This window comes from Rissa tridactyla, chromosome 4 (genome assembly GCF_028500815.1).
Source record: "Rissa tridactyla isolate bRisTri1 chromosome 4, bRisTri1.patW.cur.20221130, whole genome shotgun sequence".
In the NCBI taxonomy this organism is placed as follows: Eukaryota; Metazoa; Chordata; class Aves; order Charadriiformes; family Laridae; genus Rissa; species Rissa tridactyla.
In genome coordinates, this window is record NC_071469.1 from 3,199,623 (window position 1) to 3,213,862 (window position 14,240).

A 14,240-nucleotide genomic window follows, 5' to 3' on the forward strand; every position below is an offset into this window, starting at 1 on the left:
AGTTTAGTGGAGAGAACCTTTGTCTACCATTCCATTGCTGTGATTGCATCACATGAGAGAAAAACAACTGGCGTGCCAGCCAGTGGAAGAAAACCCCAACAACCAAAAAAAAAGTCGCTGTGCAAGTTAGTCCAGTGCTGGATTATTATTTTTTTTTCCTGTTGTTTAAAATAATTTCTCATCACCTATGCAAAGAATATAAGGTGGAAAATTTGGACCAAGTTGCAAATACCATTTATCTGTGACGATACAGATAAATGTATTCCCTGTGAGCGAAAAAGATTTTGGGAAGGGAAAAGAGTTAAATGTTCAGCTATGGCTGAAGTGAAGTTCTGTGTTCCCAGTTCCTCACTGCAAAATTTTCTAAGTGAATTAACCATAGACTGGTTTGGGTTGGAAGGGACCTTGAAGCCCATCCAGGGCCACCCCCTGCCCTGGGCAGGGACACCTCCCACCAGCCCAGGTTGTTCCAAGCCCCGTCCAACCTGGCCTTGAACCCCTCCAGGGATGGGGCAGCCACAGCTTCTCTGGGCAACCTGGGCCAGGGGCTCACCACCCTCACAGCCAAGAATTTCTTCCTCAGATCTCATCTCAATCTCCCCTCTTTCAGTTTAAAACTATTCCCCCTCGGGCCACGGCTCCCCTCCCTGATCCAGAGTCCTTCCCCATCTCTCCTGCAGGTCCCCTTTGTTGTCCCAAATCTGGGTTCCTCACCCGCTGTGCAAAGAGCCGATCCACACACGGCGCCGAGATGTTTATTTCATGGGCGCGAGGTGGGACTCCCACAAAGCTAGCACACCGCGGCTTGTACATTGTAACCTTTTATATTTTACAAAAATTGATTAATTGGCACACTATAATTATCATTGGTGGCTCATGATTTCACAATAATGGCTACTAGTAGCCTTGCTTTGAACTAAAGCTATAATATGTTCCTAAGTTACTGCGCTTGCTCAGTGAGTAGGGGTCTCATCTAGGAGGCCTCGAGCTCAGATTTGGAGGTGTGGTTTCCACGTTACAATGAGCTACCTTCACCTAAAGGACACGTACTTTTTATTTTCAACGCTTTGTAACAACCAGCAACCTTGCGGTTTTAACGGAATGCCCCAGTTTTCCCAAGCGGGGCTTCCTTGTGTCTTTTTGCTATCCACAGGCTGATACCACGCGTTTGTTTTCTTTGATTGCTCAAGGTCTTTCCTTCCTTGGCAACACCTTATCTGCTTTGCCTTCATCGCCGTTAGGGGCTGGAAGGTCTCCGCGGAGCCTTCTCTTCTCCAGGCTGAACCCCCCCAGCTCTCTCAGCCTGTCCTCCCAGCAGAGGGGCTCCAGCCCTCCCAGCATCTCCGGGGCCTCCTCTGGCACCGCTCCAGCAGCTCCGTGTCGCTCCTGCGCTGGGGACTCCAGAGCTGGATGCCGTTCTCCAGCTGGGGCCTGGACCTCTTCCTTCCATCCGTCGCGCCCCGTGAAAAACCAGTAGAGCGTTAAAAGTTTCGGCCGCCCGTTCGAGCGGGGAACGATCGCTCCCCCCTCCCCGCACCACCGCTCCCCCGGCTCCTCGGAGAGGGGGGGGGGGGGCGGCTCCTCGATCCCCCCTCCCGGGGCCGGGCCGAAGCCGCCGCTCCGCCCCGGGGAACGGGGGGACGATACAGCCCGTCGAGGCAACGCCGCCTCCGCAGCCCATCACCGCCACCACCACCAACCCCCCCCCGCAACGGACGGTGCGGGGCCGGTCGGCAGCGGGTGCTCGGGGGGAGGCAGGTAAGGGGCGAACGGGTCGCTTCAACGCTGCCGCCGGGCCCCCGGGGGTGGAGGTGGGGATGGGGAGGAAGGCCGGTGTCCCCCGCTTCTCCGGGACCCGGGTTTTGGGGGTTTTTTTGGGTTTTTTTTTTGGGGGGGGGGGCAGCCCCTCGTCTCACCTCGTTTTACCGGGACTGGAGAAGGGCAGGTCCTCGTTGCGGCTGTGGGGGTGCGTGTGAGGGTTTTTCCTAGGAATTTTGAGGGGGGGGGGGGGGAGAGATGTTTTGGGTGGCAATCTGTATGAATAGCGTTTTAGCGGAGGGGGGGGTTTGGGTAAGTTGGCGGGTTGAGCCCCCCCCACCCCCGGGTCTGAGTCATGCCGGCACCGCACTGCGCTAAGCGGGGCGGGCTGCGGAGCCCCCGCGGAGGAAGGGGGGGTCCGGCCGACCCCCCCCCCCCCCGCAGGGACGCGGGGAGCCGGGGCCCCGGCTCCCCGCGTCCCTGCGGGGGGGGGTGGTCGGCCGGACCCCCCCCCCGCCTCCCCGGGGGCTCCGCCGCATCCCGGCGACCAAAGGCTTAAAAATAGATGGGAGGGAGCCAGGTGGTCGCTGGCAAACTTGGGGGGGGGGGAGGGATGTGCAACCATGAGGGGCTGCTGAAATGTCCTGGTCCCGTCTCCCTTTTCCCCCCCCCCCCCGCCTCCCCCAGCCAAGGAATGGGGCTCCCGGTCCGAATTCCACCTTTTCTTGCCTCTTCCCGCTCCGTGGTTGTGTTGGGGGGCAGCAGCCCCCGGCTCCTTCCCCGTGCTCTCTCCCAGCTGGGACTGCGGAGAAATTCTCCTGTTTCACAACCAAAGCAATTAAAAAAAAAAAAAAAAAGCCTCTCTCGCTGTTTCCAAGTGCTGTTTTTTCGTGACGGAGATCGGTCGGATGCTTCGCTTAAAACAGCAGTTTAGCAAATTCAGTTTGGGAAGTGTTTTCTGCTTCGTTTCTTCCAAGCCCTGTTGTGAATTGCTGTCTGTAACTTTTTTTTTTTTTTTTTTTAAAAAAAAGCTAAAATTTTCCTCTTTTCTCACCCCTTCGTCATTCAGGAGTACAGAAAAAATAAAAAAATTACTCATTTTCACCAAAATAGATTTGTTGAATGACTACTGTCAAAGCTAGGATGACTTGGATGGGCTGGGAGTTGGACTAGATGATCTCTAGAAGTCCCTTCCAACCCTGAAGATTCTGTGATTCTGTGACTTTTATTAAGCTGCCTTATATTTATTCCGGTCATGACTTGGCTTTGCTAAAAGGCAAAACTGTTTTGCTCTGCTGCCACCCTTGTGCGAGCGAGGGCTCCTGGAAGATGGAGAGGTTCCCAGGGAGGTTCTTGTTGCCATCCAGAATGGCTCTCGCTTTAACCACCAGACTAACAGCGCTCCCGCGGCTTCACGCCACTGTGGGATGAGCCTCTGGTCTTGAAAGGCTTCTCACAAACTTGTTTACCTCAGAAAATCATCTCGTCCTGCCCGTTATGAGTTTGTTTTTCTAGTTTTCCTGCTCAACAGTAGCTCATACAGTCAGGAAAAAAAACAGTGGATTTTTTGTTGAGCTTTTTTGGTGGGTTTTTTTCAGTAGAAAAATTAACTAGACTGAAGGTTGAGAAGGATTTCATTATTGGTTTACTATGAAACTGTCTTTTCAAGTCCACAATCAGTCTTCTGGGAGGGAAAAAACCCCAAACCCATCCCAACGCAATTATGGTCTGCCACGCTAGACTCTTAGCTGCGTATAGAAATGGCTTCCAACACTATTAACAGGGTCAAGAGCGGCGATGTGAATGCTTCACGGCAGCCTTATGCTAAGCGAAACTTGTTATCTGAATGCCTTGGATTCTTTGGGGCTTTCAATCCCACTTGGGCTTTGAAGACAAACATGAAATCGTGCCCTCCTAGCGCAAATATGGGCCCTGTCTCCCTCTCCCCCTGTATCTGCACAATACCTTGTCTGAATAGCCTGCTCTCTGCAATAGCAGAGATTTTTTTAGCAGTAGATACCATTATTTATAGTTCAGACTCTTGTGTGCAGAAGTCTATTTAACAACTCCTGCTTTGGAGCTGCCTACATTAAAAAAATCCTGACTTTCCTAATTCACTGCTACCTGTGGGTTGCAGGAACTGCGGAGGATTCGAGCCATCACTGCAGTTGCTTGGAGGGGGGGGGAGTGTTATTGTATGTGTCGGTCCCTCGGTGAGAGGGAGAAATTTGGGTAGAAAAGAGGCAAAAGCCCCCTTAGCGCAGCCAAATCTCTTGCAAGCCCGTGAGAGAGAAGAAGAAAGGAGCACGGTCTGGCTCCAGGGTTATCGGCGAGCTGCTGTAAAAGAAAAAGCATCCCAGACCTAAATGGCTTCTCTTTTTTGTTAGGTGCATTTGTAGCTGTGGGAAATAGAGAGACCTGTTGAATGGTGTAATCAGAGGGGAGAAAGGAGACCCATCCACGGCCGGTCGGGGCTCAAATCTCAGTTCTGAGAATAAAGCCCCTGTTCTCAGAATAAAAATCCTCTCTCACAAAGTGCTAAGTTACTTTTCTCTCTTCCCTCTCACTGTTTTTCCTGGCCAATGCCTTCAGTTCCGTACTGAGGCAAGGCTTGAAGCCTTGATTCCTTGCGGGAGGTTTTGCCAGTTCCATGTAGCTTTTAAATAAAATAGATGTGTAACATCTGTTTGTGCCTTCAAATTAGGGAAGAAGCATGATCAAGATGAACTGCATCCTGTTAACCGCCTGCCTTGTTCTGGTTGCTTTTTGTAGTTCTGGTGAGTATAAAAGAGATACTTTCCTCGTGGCATGTTATGACAGGGGCTGAGGAAACCACGGAAAAAAATTGTCGGAGAGGGGAAAAAAATAACAAAGGCCTGGATTATTTAAGACCACTTTGGGGAACGACAGTAACCGGCGAAGTAGGGCTTGGTTTGTGGTGGTGGCCGTCTCTGGGCAGAGGAGAGAATCGGGTGCGGAATAGGGTGCTGGTGAATATGGCACCCCGCTGTTCTGGTTTGCTGCTGGAAGATCGGATTCCTGTTGTGTCAATCGGAAGCCAGGTTGTATAGCACGAGAGAGAAATGCGATGAAATAAAAAACGGATAGAATAGAATTCTGCTGAAAGCGTCTCTCGTTGTCCATCCTTTTGGAAGAGGCAGTCTTTAAGACGAAAGCAGCAAGCGTTTAATGCAGGGACGTAAAGGGAAGCGTTTTTAAAAAGGACAGAAGTACGTGCTTCAAGATCTTCCTTTCAAAATTGCCGGTTTCCATTTGGACACCGACAAAAGCTTGTAAATTTTAGCTTGAGTCTAACAACCAGGCGTGTGTTTTGTGACAGGGAGGCGCAGAGAGCGAGTCGTCGTTTTCCCCTTTTCAGTGCTGCTACAGATTCAGCCCTGTGTTATTCCGTAAGGATAAACCCCTCTCTTCTTAGGTTATGCCCTGAGGTGTTACCACTGCGACAACAGCCCTTCCTTGTGCAAGACCAATAGTACGTGCCTAGCGACCGAAGATACTTGCTTGCAGATGAAATTTGGTACGTATGCTGTCCTGCAGACCTAAAATAAACACGGTTACATCAGTTTTCGTTGCCCGTACGCTTCCAATCTGGCCTCAGCATGCATTTCTTAGCCTCGCTCAAAAGAAGGTTGCGGACACTTTTGAAGGTCACGCTTGGAGTAAACTGATGTATTTTGACTTCCAAGCAGCTGATAAGGATGATTTAGATAGCTGATTTACACTTGTACCAGCATATACACAGATATTTGTGTATCCAGACTTAAAAAAAAAAAACAAACCCACAAACCAACACCCCCCACCTAAGGGAGCTGGAAACCAATAGGAGACAGCAATGACTTTAAAATACAAAACCTTTGCCCTGAGCTTGTTAGAATTTTAATGAGATAAAGCGTGTGCAACACACAAAATAAACCTGCAGATGACGACTCAGTAGTTTATGAATTGACACTATTAAAATAAACTTTTCCTGAGGGTGAAGCCACCTGCGTCCCAGGAATATGGTCGAGGATGTTCAGGGCACAGGGTTACTGTTCGAGTTGTTCACTAACATTTAAGTAACCCTTCTACTAAGAGTGAAAGGAGTTTCATTTCTGTTTTCATTCTGGAAAAACAGAAATACTGAGACAACTGGAATAATGTCCTGCTCTCCCAGCTGGTTCCTTCAGCCTTAGAAAGACCCTTGGGCTGGCTTTGGACAGCGGAAACCAGGATGGGACGGGGCTGCTCTGTTCCCCGAGATGGTCCCTGCTAAAGCTCATGAATTTTGTGGGGAGGAAGGAGAGCTTCTAACGCTGCTGGAGCAGGATGCTGCTTGCATCCTAAGGGATCTTCCCTTTTGCTGTTTCCCTTGAGCCTAAACCTTCGTGAGCACAAACTGTAGTGTGCAGCCTACGGCGGTGGTCCATTGTCAGAGTCGGGAGTTGAGTTCTTGAGGTGTCAAGCTCGGGAAGATGGAAGACAAGGTGTTTGATATCTGGTGTCCAGGGGAACGAGTGAGAAAAAGGGAGGACCGTTCTTCTCTTTGAGCTCTGTCTTCTGCATGTTGTTTCTGGAAATGACGCCGGTCAGGTCTGACGGGACTTGTCTTCAGCACAAAAACTAGCTTGAGTTACTGGACTTGCTCTGAGCTTTGTGCAAGGAGGACGGCCGTGCTGTAGGACAATGCAAGAGCAATGCAACTTGAGCTAGGTGGTGGCACATTGTCCTTCTGTGTCGGGAGCCCCAGAGCAGGTATCACTCAAGCTTCACCCTGTATCTCCCAGGGGGTCTTTTGGACTGAATTGGAAGCACTGGTTAGCTTGAGCTAGAAATCTTAACCTACGCTAAGAAGTACAAAAGAGTCTTGTGGAGGCAGGACCATGGCTTGCTATCGCCATTCACACTTCTAAATTCCTAGGGAAGGCAAATTTAGAAACTTCTAAACGCTTGAAAATAAGCTAAAAAAGCAAGTACGCGGCAGCCTAGGCAGTGATTCTCGCTCCGTACCGAAAATGGTATTACTTTCAATAGTCTCTTAATCTGTTTAATTTTATTTGTTTTGTAGGTAAATTGAGAACTTCCTCCTGCTGGAAGGCATCCCAGTGCAGCATGAATGATATTGCCGAATTCTTCCAGTTGGATAATTTTGAATTCTTTTGCTGCCAACACGACTTGTGCAACGAGAGCGCAACTACTGGGGTTAACAAAGCAGCCTTCAGTATTGCCTCCGTAATGACCATGTTATGGATGCTTCTGTAATAATCCCGATTTGTATGCCGTACTATCAAGCTGAGATTATACAAAATCATTAACTCTCTTCTGAATCGTTACTTCTCGCATTTTCAGTTCCTAACTGTGGGCTGAAACATTACCTTTTAATGTTAAATTCTGTTTGCTGAGGTTCCATCTGTTAAATCACCATCTCCAGCCATGGGAAGGAGACGTGTATTGTTACCCGTTATAGGGAGTTCAGGTATTTTGGTGTACCGTATTCATGGGGAAAATAACTTGTTAAGAAGTGGTGTTATCTTGTGGAGAACCTCGGCAAACTTCGTGGGTGATGTGAAAGGGAAGGAATACTGTAGGTTTTTATGCTGGAAAACTATAATTTCTTACCATCCCATACATTGTGATTGGTTTTGGTTGGGATTTCTGTGGGGTTTTTTGGTGAGTTTGGAAATATTGTTTTGATGAGTATGGAAATACTTAGTTTCAAGTGATGTAGACTCTTTGTTCCCATCACTGTAATTATATTTTTTTTTTTCTTTCTACAAGCCAGTGATACAACCTTGTAAGTACTGTTATTTTGGGAGAAAACATCTACATTTCTTAAACCAAAACCAAAATAATGCCTCTTTTTATATTTCTGTGAGCATGCAGACAACACATGCTAGCTTCTTTTGCAAGCTTCCCCCCCCCCTTTATCCACGTCTAGGATTTTAACTAAGCATGTGCTTTGCACTGAGTATTTATTGGAATACTGAAAATAGTTTATAAAATGCTAAGGAATTGAAATGGCACATCTAGTTTATTTTCCCACACAGTAAGCGTTTGGGTTTTGTTGGGAAACAGTGCCATGTAAACTTAACCCTTCAAGCTTCTACCTAAGAGTATTAAACAAAACCTTGCAGAACTTTATATTTTTACTTTTACGCAACTCTATAAATGCCAATACGAAATATAGGTGTATTATATAGCATGAATAAAAACCGCTTGGTTTGTATGTGTAAGAGGTCTGGAGCAGAAGTGGTGTGGACGTTGCTCTGCCTCAGCGGTGGAGAAAGACCTTTGGCATTTCTCCGGGACTCGGGGACCCTCTCGGTCAGGTACAATGTCAAATTCTCCTTTTTCTCTTCTGGAGCACTTGGCACATCCCTGCAAGAGTCGTGGTCCATTGCCAATGGCATATTCCCTTTCTGAGGATCCCCGCTTGTGCTACGCAGGGTGCCAGTGACACCAGTTCACCCAGTCATAACGAGGGTGTTACGCCAATCCATGATTTATTCTGCAATGTATCTTTTGGTTAAGCTTATCTTAGCTGTGAAAGCGTCTCCTGGGATCTCTCTGATCACTCAAAATACGGAAGTCATGCTGTCTTTGATTAATAAAAATGTCAGAAAAGAAAACGTGGCGAGTGCTGTTATTTATCGGTGTACTGTTTACAGCTGGGTATAGCTCCTCGTTTCCAGGGGAGATGCATCCGCGCTTCCCATCCAGAGACTCTCGACAAGTTCAAGGAGACTTCTCTCACTTCGTCACTGGAGATGGGTGCCGGGTGTAGTCGGTGAGTTTTGGCAGAGTGGTGATTTGCTGTAGGGGGCTGTTTGACAGGACAAGGGGTGATTGTTTTAAACTAAAAGAGGGTGGATTCAGACTAGATATAAAGAAATTTTTTTACACTGAGGGTGATGAAACACTGGCCCAGGTTGCCCAGAGAGGTGGTAGATGCCCCATCCCTGGAAACATCCAAGGTGAGGTTGGACGGGGCTCTGAACAACCTGATCTAGTTGAAGATGTCCCTGCTCATCGTGGGGGCGTTGGACTGGATGCCCTTTAAAGGGCCCTTCCAACCCAAACCATTCTGTGCTCGGAAATGAGGAGAGTTAGTGATCTTTCCCTAGGTGAACTGACAACTATGCGGCCCTGGGTGGAAGTAGTAAAATAAGGGGTCCCTCAGTCTCTTCTACTTGAGAATTGTCTCATTGGAGATATGAATATGCCACGATTTGGGGAAAAAAAAGAGTTGTCCCTGTGTGACTGCTTCAACGGCTGAAGCACAGCATGGAACGTGCTCGCTGTGATGGCGCTCGGGGCATTCCTGTGCAGTTTTCCACTATGACATGTTTTTATTCTCCTATGTACTGATTTGATTTCTTTGTGGAAGTGTTGGTTGTTTCTTCTCTTCTCATCTCCCCTCAGTCCTTATCTTTAGCTAACTTCTAATACCTGTCTCGGGAGGGAAAACAGTTATATGTGATACTCCTCAGGTTGTGAATGATCTTACTAGAAAGAGTTTGCTTGAAGTGTACGGCCAAGTTGAATAGAAAGCAGTTTAGTTGTATTTGTGAAGTCAGACAACTGGAAAACAATTTTTTTTTCCCCTCTCTAGTTACACTTTTGGCTCTAGCCAAAACTCTAGCTAGTTATACTTTTGGCCTTGTGATGTCCATTCTCGATCTAACAGGTACTAGAAATGGTGATTTGATGTTGCGCTAGAAAGAAGAAAACAGTCCTTGAGTTCCCGCTTTCTTGACCTTCCATCTTTATATTTCCCGTCTGATTAACAAAAGCAGACACTTAAAAGACAGTAATTTCTGCACAGTGACTTTTTCCACTGCTGCACCACCATTTGTGAAGCTCTTGCTCCTTTTAGAGGAAAAAGTGGTCTTAAAGCACTGACTTAATATACACTTGGGGGAAGGTTTGTAGCAGAGAAGGTATTTTGTGTTAGACAAGCTGATAGTTACCTTATGTTTAAACCATCTTGGTTGCAGCGGTTTTGTTCTGCTATTTGTCAGTGTCTCTCTTTTGACGGCTGACACTTCTAAACCCGTTTGATGGCCGTATGGTCTGCATATGTAAAATAGTCTTTTGTTGTCATTGTTTTAATAAGCACAAAAAGAAGCTCTGTATTTTGTCTGTCTGAAAATAGTTTGAACAATAATTTTTAATATTTGTTTTTTGATAGCCTTGAACACTTTCTTGTCTAATCTATCATATTTCTCCTTCCCTTGTCTTCTAGAAGCAGCTTGAGCAACAAGTCCTTGTGTTTTGCACTCTAGAAGGCCACTTCTTTTGTAAAGATCAACAGGAACATTAATTCTTGGGGTGAGAATGCATGTACCAAAGTAAGAGTATTTGCAAAGGCAACTGCTATGATAGCAAACAACTTTTAAAAAAACTTACTAGATTTCAAGTGGAAAGCATCGCTTTTGTCCCTCTCCTGGGTAAGGTAGATCAGTTACGTGGGCTGATTCACATCTTGTGCCATTTACAAGCTAAATGGTGATGCAAGGTTTCATGTTTTGAGATATATTTGCGTCTTTAAGCCTGTGTGGTCCGACTGGTGAGCTCTCTCCTGCGTAAAAGCGTTGTTGAACACCGACTGCTGCTGTATGATGTCCAGATTTGATGGCGAGCCCTCAAAGGTGGGTAACCAGAGCCATCACGCCTTGTATCAAATACAATCCCATTTAGTGGCGGTAAGAGAAGCTAGTACAGGGTGCCAGTGATCAATTCTGCATACGGGCATCACATCAGTGTGAATAGTTGGTTTAGCGTTAGGTTTGCATGTGCTTTAAAGACAGCTCTGTCTTTGCTCTGAGTTACGGAGGAAACAACCCTCATTAGGTCGTTACAAGGCTTTCTGTAGAGGTGATTGGTCATTTCTGTGTATGGCCTTGATACGGTCTTGTGACTGTTCACTTTTACGTACGTCCCAATTCTTAAGACAATGATTTTTCACTCTATGTAACAGTGGGCTTAATGGCTATGATAATTTATTGACTCTTACTTATATCTTATTATGGCACTGTTATTGGATGGACTGGAGTTTGCCAGTGGTAACAGCTCGTTACAAGGAACTGAAGGGCTGGTGGGAAGTCATAGAATCACAGAGTGGCTGGGGCTGGAAGGGACCTCTGGAAGTATCTGGTCCAACTCTCTGCTCAAGCAGGGCCACCTACAGCCAGTTGCCCAGAACCATGTCCAGACAGCTTTTGAATACCTCCAAGGATGGAGACTCCACCTCCTCTTTGGGCAACCTGTACTAGTGCTCAGTCACCCTCACAGTGAAAAAAGGGTTCCTGACGTTCAGAGGGAATCTCCTGTGTTTGCGTTGTTGCCCTTTGCCTCTGGTCCTGCCACTGGGCACCACTGAAATGAGACTGTCTCCATCCTCTTTGCACCCTCCCTTCAGGTATTTATATACATTCATAAAGTCCTCCCTGAACCTTCTCTAGGATGAGCAGTTCTTTCAGCCTTTCCTCATAGGAGAGATGCTCCAGTCCCTTCATCTTCTTGGTAGCCCTTTGCAGGACTCTCTCCAGTATGTCCATGCCTGTCTTGCATTGGGGAGCCCAGAACTGGACACAGTACTCCAGGTGTGGCCTCACCAGTGCAGAGCTGATGGGAAGGATCACCTCCCTTGACCCTGCTGGCAATACTTTGCCTAATGCAGCCCAGGATACCATTGCCACCTTTGCAGCAAGGGCACATCGCTGGCTCATGTTCAACTTGGTGTCCACCAAGATCCTCAAGTTCTCTTCTGCAAAGCTGTTTTCCAACTGGCCAGACCCCAGCATGTACTAGTGCCTGGGGTTATTCCTGGTCTTTGGGGTGGGTGTCACAAAACTGGGCTTGAACCCCAGGGACTCCTAAGTTTAGGCCATCTTCCCGGGGAAGTGCAGGTACCAGGTATTTTGTGTGGTTTAGCTGTGTCCTGTAAGATACAAGATAGTGAAAAATATATTCAGGGTGAACGGCGGTATTGCTGTGCAAACGCGCCTGTTACTGTCTGCAGTGAGTGCTGGGTAACTTGCCACTATTGTCCGGGTTTCGTTTGGTTTGGCTTTGTAATTATCTAAATGGTTTGCTCTGTTCTGAATTAGTGGCATGACTAAAACCTCATCCTTACTGTTTACCGTTCAGCATGCTTTTTTTGCCAATACATATAGTTTATATACTAGTGGCCATCTAATTATCAGAGAGTATTCTTCCCTGCATCTCATTCTCAATATTTGTTGCTCTCGTAACCATTACTCCCTTTTTTGGTGGGGGAACAAGTTCACAAAGGAGTTATTTTTCCCTACAGGAACAAGAAGGACGAGCTAGCAAATGGAAGCTGCAGTAGCAGCAAGCAGCATGTGCAGAAATTCATTCTTGTTATCTGTCTTTGCCATGAAATCCTCCTTCAAGCCCTCATCCTGCTTTCTGCCTTCTGTGTGGTGGTGACTACCTGTCCTTTGACTTGAACTTGGCCATGGAGAGCTTGGAAGCCCGATGGTACTGGTGGGAAGGTGGGGCTGATGTACCTGGTTAGTATGGATTTTATTTTATCCTTCTCAAGTTTTACCGCCACTCATCAAGGACAAGGTGGGATGTCTCCCTGCTATTTCAGGATGCAGGAAACTGTGAAACGAAGCAGATGCCTGGGAAAAAACCAGATAGGCAGAGCAAGTAATTTCCTCCCACTGCTTGGTGGAGTGAGAGGAATGAGGAGGCTGACCACTGACAAGCTTTTATGTTGTAAAAAGGAGGAGGAATTGCTAAGATGATAAACTAGTCCTAAGAGAGATCTCCACATTAAGTAACTGGGTATTGCGCTAACTGGGGCATCGGGATACTGCTGTTATATAAATGTTAAATGCATTTAATAGGAGCGGTGTTCCTCCAGCTGGAAGAGAGTTTAATGTGCCTGAATCTCTGCGTGTTTCCGAGGGGCTTGCATCTCGCTGGTCAATACAGCCCGTCCTGGGGCTGGCATTGCAGCAGGGAAGTTAGGCTGCAAGATAAGCCCAAACATCCCAACCAGTGGTATCTGTAAGATACCCACGTGTATTCGGGCAGAAACTAGTACACCGCGCTTTCTGTCTCCATAACACGCTGCTAATATTGCACTAACAGGACGGTGATAACAGCATTCTGCATTTTAGAGAGGGAGCAAAAAGCAGCTAATTTGGCTGTGGGATCCCCAAAAGAAGTAGGCTGTCATTTCCACTCCCATCTTTCCAAGAATAATTTATACATTGGATAAAATAAAGACCTGCAGATGATATTATCTCTGCGGATTTATATGCTGCATTGATTATTACAGTATGACAACTTACAGCATAGGAAAAACTGTGCTGGAGCCTGGAAAAGTGAAAGCTTAAAAATGCTTTTGGTTTCTTGTGCTTAAGTGGAATGAATAAAAACATGTTTGGAGCAAAGTTTCAGAAAAAAACCTTTTTCTGAAATGAGAAACTGATTCTGAAGAGTCAATTAAGATGACGATACAGGTGTAAATAGACAGGGTATATTTATATGATACAGGGACATAAATACAGAGCGTTCCCCCAGGCAACACTGATATGCACATCCCCGTATACAAGAGCTGAAAATTCTGTAATTCTTGCTTGCTGAAGAGGCTACAGGGCAGGCTCTACTCACAGTCCAATCTTTCTTTACGTGTAAGCTGTCTATATTGACGTCTTTCTGCATACACCTTCTGCTGCTCTTGGTTTTACCTCCAAGCCCCAGGTGTTTATTTACCTATGGATGAGGACGGCCGTGCTCTAACAACGGCTGTTAGAATGTCACTATTGCAGATACAATGCAAAAAAATCTCTCCTCAGAAATGGAGGAGGAGGAAAAATGACCTGAATATATCTGGACTTAACGTTTTGGACTGTTGTATCTGAACCCATGCTCCTGCATGTAAAAATCTCTATGTATGATCCGATGTTGGTTCCGTTTAAGTGGTTATGAGTCTTGTATTGACTGAGATTCTCCCAGGATTCAGATCCCAGCACGGTTCTGAGTCCAGCTGAGTTATTCATGGCACGCTACTGCTGTTCAGGAATAATAACTACACCGTTCCTCACTGCACAGGGTTGGTTTGATGCTTGATACAATTTAAAACGCCCACTTAGAGCACTTTGGAGGCTAAGGATGAGCGCGAAGCGCATTCATTCCTCTCTTCTCCTTTCTGACAGCTCTTCAGAGATGCTGCTTTGGGGCGGGTTTTGAGAAAGACAAACAAGGCCGTGGAGATACTGCAGGATGGGGCTAAAATCATGAAGGCTACAGGTTGAGTAGAAGGAGGTTGTGGTCAGATGCACTGTGGTATTTGTTTTGGTGACTGCTGCAAACCCAAATTGACGGAAACAAGAAATAGCGCAAACGTGACTGTCTACCTTGTGCTCTGCTGGATGCATAAGGAGGACTAATTGGTGAGTGCAGTAATGACAATCCTGGCTTAAAATCTTCCCTTGCTTTTTAAG

The 14,240-nt window shown here is 46.7% G+C and overlaps 1 protein-coding gene across 1 annotated transcript; it reads left to right on the plus strand.

Moving 5' to 3' along the window:
* The first annotated feature begins 1,393 nt into the window (after positions 1-1,393).
* Positions 1,394-8,384, plus strand: CD59 (CD59 molecule (CD59 blood group)). Its single transcript, XM_054201298.1, has 4 exons — positions 1,394-1,758; positions 4,463-4,535; positions 5,195-5,296; positions 6,824-8,384. Exons 2-4 carry the CDS (start codon positions 4,472-4,474, stop codon positions 7,015-7,017), a joined length of 360 nt encoding a protein of 119 aa, XP_054057273.1. The 5' UTR covers positions 1,394-1,758; positions 4,463-4,471; the 3' UTR covers positions 7,018-8,384.
* The last annotated feature ends 5,856 nt before the right edge of the window (positions 8,385-14,240 follow it).

Excerpts from the sequence above, each read along its gene's own strand:
- CD59 (XM_054201298.1), top strand. The coding sequence starts at position 4,472 with ATGATCAAGATGAACTGCATCCTGTTAACCGCCTGCCTTGTTCTGGTT. Across the intron at positions 4,536-5,194 it reads GGTTGCTTTTTGTAGTTCTG|GTTATGCCCTGAGGTGTTAC; the intron begins GTGAGTATAAAA and ends CTCTCTTCTTAG. Across the intron at positions 5,297-6,823 it reads TTGCTTGCAGATGAAATTTG|GTAAATTGAGAACTTCCTCC; the intron begins GTACGTATGCTG and ends TTTGTTTTGTAG.